The 6,354-nt window shown below is 45.2% G+C and overlaps 1 protein-coding gene across 1 annotated transcript; it reads left to right on the top strand.

Annotated features, from left to right (window-relative positions):
* The first annotated feature begins 890 nt into the window (after positions 1-890).
* LOC132460022 (uncharacterized) lies at positions 891-6,010 on the top strand. The gene is made up of 4 exons (XM_060055003.1): positions 891-1,569; positions 1,746-1,887; positions 2,008-2,550; positions 5,998-6,010. Exons 1-4 carry the CDS (start codon positions 891-893, stop codon positions 6,008-6,010), a joined length of 1,377 nt encoding a protein of 458 aa, XP_059910986.1.
* The last annotated feature ends 344 nt before the right edge of the window (positions 6,011-6,354 follow it).

Here is a 6,354-nt window from a genome sequence, read left to right as displayed (position 1 = left end):
CTCACATGCATCAACAGATTATTACTGAGTGAAAAATGCCGCGCGTGAGAAGGAGAACCACCTCCCGTGGGCTGGTTCCTGCATGGGTGTATGCCAGGGCCTGCAGCGAGGTCAATTCTGGGAGCTCAGTGAGGCAGGCAGCGTTGGCCAACAACATAAACCATGTGACGTTGTCACGCTACCTCAAGCGGAGGGCAGAAGAGGGCAGTGAAGCGGCTAGGTCCCCTGGCTATAACCCGCACATTAGGGTTTTTAACGCAGCGCAGGAGGGAAAGGTCAGGGACTACCTGAAGAGGGCAGCAGCCATTTATTTTGGGCTCACCCCTAATGAGGTCAGTGTTGTGAAAAGGGCTACATAAGTTGTAGGACAGGCACACATGTATGCTATGCACATGCTTTAATTAATAAATATGAACAAATAACATAAACATAAACACACAAATCAACTTTTTATGACCCCTTCAGGTCGGAAAATTTGCCTTTGAGCTGGCAGTGCACTTCAGCTGCCCATTCCCTGCATCCTGGTCGAGGAAGAGCATGGCGGGGAAGGACTGGTTCACCTCCTTCATGGAGCGCAGTGGCAGCCTCTCCCTTCGGCGTCCAGAGGCCACTAGCCAACAACGGTTGTCAAGTTTCAACCTAAGTAATGTAAACTTGTTCCACCAAAATTTAAAGACAGTGCTGGACCGGCACCAGTTCCAGGCCAAGGATATTTGGAACATTGATGAAACAGGTATTTAATATGAACTTTATTAACATAAAACACAACTATATACACAACTATATATATACACAACTATATACACACAACTATATTATATACAACTATACTCACACAACTATTTACAGGGGTCACCACTGTCCAGGTGCCAGACCGTGTCGTCGCCCAGATGGGGCAGAAGCAGGTCTGGTCAGTGACCTCAGCGGAGAGGGGGACCCTGGTCACAGTTGCCCTGGCAGGCAATGCTCAGGGCGACCTTGTTCCGCCATTTTTCATCTTCCCCCGTAAGCGGTTCAAAGACCACTTCCTGAGGGGTGGACCCGTTGGCTGTGCTGGCAGCGGCAACCCAACTGGCTGGATGAAGGAGCCAGACTTCCTCCTGTACCTGGCCCACTTCACCAGTCACACCCGTGTGTCCAAGGAGTCGAAGCTGCTCCTCCTGCTGGACAATCACACGTCCCACCTGTCAATTGCAGCAATTGATTACTGCAGAGCCAATGGCATAGTGCTGCTGTCATTCCCTCCCCACTGCACCCACAGGTTGCAGCCAATGGACATTAGTGTCTTCGGCCCCCTTAAGGGGTACGTAAACAGTGCGGCGGACAGGTGGATGAGGAGCCACCCAGGGATAAACATCTCAATTTATGATGTGCCCTCCATCGTTGCTGAAGCCTTACCAAAGGCTGCAACAGTGAACAACATCACCTCCGGGTTCTCAAGTCCAGGGATCTGGCCTTTTAACCCCTCTGCATTTGAGGAAAAGGACTTCGCCGGAGCCTATTCGACAGACCGTCCTCCTCCCCAGGCTTCGGGTGACGAGGTCAGCGCTTCTCCAGGTGCCACTTCAGGTAGGAACTGTTCATCAGAAGCAACAGAGGATTAAACAAAGGTTAATGATAGATAAGTAAATAGTCCCATAAGTCCAAGTTCATAAAAGAAGTCCATAGGGTAGTGGACGGCAGAGAAGCTGTGTTTATAAACATTTATTTAAAAGTGTGTATTTTTTAAATGTGTCCTTTGGCAGGCATGGATGTACCTGATCGAGCTGCCGGGCCTGACGAAGCTGTCCGGCCTGAGGGAGAGGCCGTTGAATTCAGCCCGGACATCGTCCGGCCTTACCCTAAGGCCGGACCTAGAAAGATCACAAAGAGAAGAGGGAGAAAGAGGCAAGTGGAGTTACTCTTGCATCTCATATCTTGTCTGGACTTCCTTTGTCTACAGTCATGTAGACCTACCACATTTAAAGTAATTCAATTATCATTAAAACGTCCAATTTAATGTTTCAGGACAACTGCTATACTTACGGACACCCCGGTGAGGGCTGCTTTAGAGGCGGAAAAACAGGGAACTGTGAAGCAGCGTCGTCCCGCCAAGCAGCCTCCCTCCTCTCGGGCTCCCAAGAAGAAGCTCTTCTCGCCCGCTCCTGAAGCCGCCCCCCTTGCTGCAGTCACCCCTGGTGCCACCTCAGCTGCTCCTCCCACCATCACCTGGCCCGCTGATGGAGTCAGCCCCACCTTAGGCCTAGTTTGTCCTGTTCCGGAGGCAGCAGAGTTCACCACCATTGCTGCCTCTACATCTCCAATTTATTTAGGCCTATCCAGCGAGGACGTCAGCTGCCTCGTGTGCTGCGAGCTCTTCAGCGCCTCGATGCCTGGGGAAGAGTGGGTCCAGTGTGTATTTTGCTATAAGTGGTCGCATGAGGCTTGCACCGACGGGAGTGCACACTACCTGTGTCACCTGTGTGACAAAGAATACAAATATTCAGCCTACTATGCTGTCCATGTGTCTTCACTAGTTTGCAGTGGAAATACTGTAAATGTAGGCCTACAGCACAATTCACTTAACATTAGACTGATTAACTAACTAACTAACTAACTATGAGGCCTGGGTTAGGCTATGAGTGGGAGCTTGGCTATTAAATATTTTGCAGGGTAGGCCTACTTTTCGTCCATCATGGTAACCAGAGGCGGAGTGGCCGTCGGGACGATCGGGAGATTTCCCGGTCGGCCGGCCGGCCAGCGAGTTCAGGTGGACCGGCCCACAATTGTGTAGCAGCCTGCTAAGTCAGTTGGACCGGCCCACAGTTGTGAGCGGCCACGAGGCGTCTGCAAGCCGGCCCTGAGCATAATTTATTCCCCGCCAAGACGCCATGAAAATCCCCGAAATAAACAATATATGTATCAAGAACATCCAACCAATATTTATACCACTTGCTTACTCTCTATGTCTCATTCATGTTTTTTTTTTTATATTTACTTCATTTAATTCTTCATTATTCAGGCGTTACAGAACTTTCATGGCCATGAATAAATAATACGAACTACAGTTTACTTTAATATGTTTGTTCTTGAATTGACGTAATGGAGCAAAGACTCCTGGGATTGGGAAATGCGTTTATCCAATAAACAGCTTGCAGGTCAAGTCCATTTTCGGAAATGTAGGGGGATAGCCCTAAAGACGCGTCAGACAGAGAAGGCGAGCAAGTTTGTGGTTGCTTGCTTTTGCTTGTTGTGGCACTCATGGAAGGCAAGAAGAGAAAAGAGAAAGGAGGGGCTGAAAAGGCCAGAATAAAGAAGAAGCGGATGCTGGAGGGGGATGCATCTAAGTGCTGAAATCAAGCATTAAAGAGTTGTGCAGGTGAATTAGCCAGAGCTCCACCATTGACGTTATTGCTAGGCGGGAGCAAGCACAAGCTGCTAGTCAAATGTGTATGTGCTGGCTGGTATATTTCAGACGAATTAATGACTTAACTGATCTTTCTCTTTTAATGGATGGAGAATACGTTAACAGATTTGGAACATGTAGTAGTAGTCGTCTAATCGTGTCAACACGTTACACTGGTATTACCGAGCATAAATGGTATAAACTTTGAAACTAGGTCACTCCGTCAACTCTCCTCTCACACTAGGTGACAGCGTCTTATAACGTTCTATATTATATAATAGTATAATATAATTTTATAGATAATATCACGGCCAAAAGCTCTGCGCCTCCGGATGGCTGTAGTGCGGGGAGCACTACGGCCATCCGGAGTGCTTTTGTTGACTGGCGTTGCTATGGTTACTGGTCTTGTAAGGAAGTGCGCCAATTCTCTTCCGCACAGAGCAGAACTGTGACCTATTTTACCCATTTTTAATTTCTTAATTATAATTATATCATTCATTTTTACCAAAAAAAATATTTATTACTGAAAAAATATATAAATAAACGGTGTTGCAGGGGGGTGGGGCCGGACCGGGGAGGATTCTCCCGGTGGCTATTAGTGCCCCACTCCGCCCCTGATGGTAACGCATCAAAAATAACAATGGCTACATTAAATTATGACAATAATAATTTAATTTAGTGGACATGCACACTTAAGAACTGCTGGGTATAAGCTATAGGCTAGCCTTCTACACCCTTGCTCTTGGTCACGACACATGGCTTGCCGATTTATCCTTTTCTCCAGCCATTACCATCCATCAGCTAGAGTGTCAAAGTTCTGCTTATTATGATTTCAACATAATGTTCATGTAAATGTGCAGACAATTACACAATATTTATCAGAAAAAATAAGTTTAGCCACTTACCTGTCCACAGAGACTTCGGATGCTTCTGTGCGCCGTGCTGAGCGTGTCGAAAAGAAGTTAACCCCGTGCGGCGCTTGGATACATTTCAAATGTAACAGGTCTCGTGATATCCTGTTGACCTGGTAGTTTTTGTTTAAAATAAATAAAAGGGTGTTCAACTGTGTATCCTTAAACATTACTTAGGACAGGGAAATAAGTAAATTTAATGCAAATTTAGTCGTCCAAAAGAAGGAAGGTGAGTTTTAACCGAAATGTGCATCTTGACAATTACGCACGGGCCAAAAATATATTTTGACCTATTTATATTATGCTGAATTATGTGACATTTTAGCAATGACGAGTACACTAGTATGTTGTCTGGTATGTAGCGTAAAAACAAGAGTAAGGGCAATAGATTATTTTTAAAATATGCTGTTTCATTCGTCCCGCATGCGTGTTTCAAACGTCCCGACTAGGCGGGGCGTTTGAAACAAATGTCAACTTGCGTTCAAAGTTAAATAACAGCTCGATCATCCAACATATGCATTAAATTTCACTTGTAATTAAGAGAACACACCTGTGAGTTGTTGATCACATGTTAAAATTATTTGTATACGTAACGTCATCTTTGAAAAAGACGTTTAACTGCAAAGTGTTTCAATCGACCCGGCTCTCCCCTACTGTCGATTTCGTTGTTTTCACAGTACTATTACTGTTATAACAAATGTATCTTACTGTGTTTGCGTTCGACAGTAAATTACTGTCGATTTGCAAAAGCATTCTGGGAAATATTACACTACTGTCGATTTTAATACAGTAATAATAGGACCGGTAAAAATAACTTCCAAGTCTCCATTTTAAAATCACATCATTGAATCCTGGTCGTAACAACTCTGATGATGGACCTTGCTTTATTTTGTGGAAAGTTTTTAAAATTGTCCTTTAAAATTTCACTCAGTGAGGTCATAAGGCTAAGGTGACAAGTTGTAGCATACTTTAGTCGAGTATCTGATGTTTGACAGCTATTGCCATGGGGATAGGATTTCTAACGGACATGATAAAGATACGTTCAGATCAGCAGGCGCTTCAATTTGTACTTCACTTCATTCACAAAACAAGCAAGGACCATTATAACGATTGAGGAGCCGTGTAGGACAAAATAATGGCATGTCTCTTTAACATTAACAAAGTGGTGCTTGTCCGCCGAGTTCGAGCTAGTAATGTTGCAAACCGAGTACAGCCGTTTACTTTCTAAACCGACTATAAACGATCTATAACCTAAGCGATCAATAAACTGTGCCTTCCCTCAGGCTCAGTTTGATATTAAACAGACATTCAGCAGCCACTAAATCTCTCAGTCTTAACTAGACAGTATTTTATTGTGACGGCCGGTTATTGAGCTAACGGTCCTCCCGCTGCGTATTGCGGGTGAAACTAAAAGTAAGAAGACGACGCTGATTAATGTCTGTCGCGTTTCCAAAATAAAACTAACTAACTTCATCTGGTTTCGATCGAGGTAGTCTCTGCTATGCAGCTATGAGGTCCAGACCGATTACTTATAAAACATTTATCGGCGCTACATCTGTTAATCGGGGGTTACATCTCATTTTAGTGTGTGCCTGCCCACTGTGCATCTCTCCCCTATATATGATGCGCTGCCGCTGACAGTCTGTATCTCCGACGTGATCATCGTAATTTACACATCTTTAACACGTCTTCCCTTAACAGGGTGAACGTGTAATGTCCGTAGCTATTTAATTCAAGGTTTTTTTGGTTTCGGTTTGGCATATTTTCGGCGTTTTTCCCACTTTACTTTTCGATTCTCGAAACTTCCCGCGGCCAACTTAGAGCTTGTCACGTGATGCCTTTCTGCGAATCACATTGTCAAAAATGTGCATTAGCCAATGAGGTAGTGACCTCGCGGGTCACAAATGTGCATTAGCCAATGAGGTAGTTAACTCACGGGTCACACAACCCTAGCCCCGTATATGTCCATGGTTTGAGTAGGAGCCGAGTTGCTCAGACCTGCGCAATTATGACAATCATAGCCAGGGGCGCTGCCAGGAATTTTGGGCCCTATGAAAG

This window comes from Gadus macrocephalus, chromosome 1 (genome assembly GCF_031168955.1).
Source record: "Gadus macrocephalus chromosome 1, ASM3116895v1".
In the NCBI taxonomy this organism is placed as follows: domain Eukaryota; kingdom Metazoa; phylum Chordata; class Actinopteri; order Gadiformes; family Gadidae; genus Gadus; species Gadus macrocephalus.
This window is presented reverse-complemented; position numbering and strand designations above follow the sequence as displayed.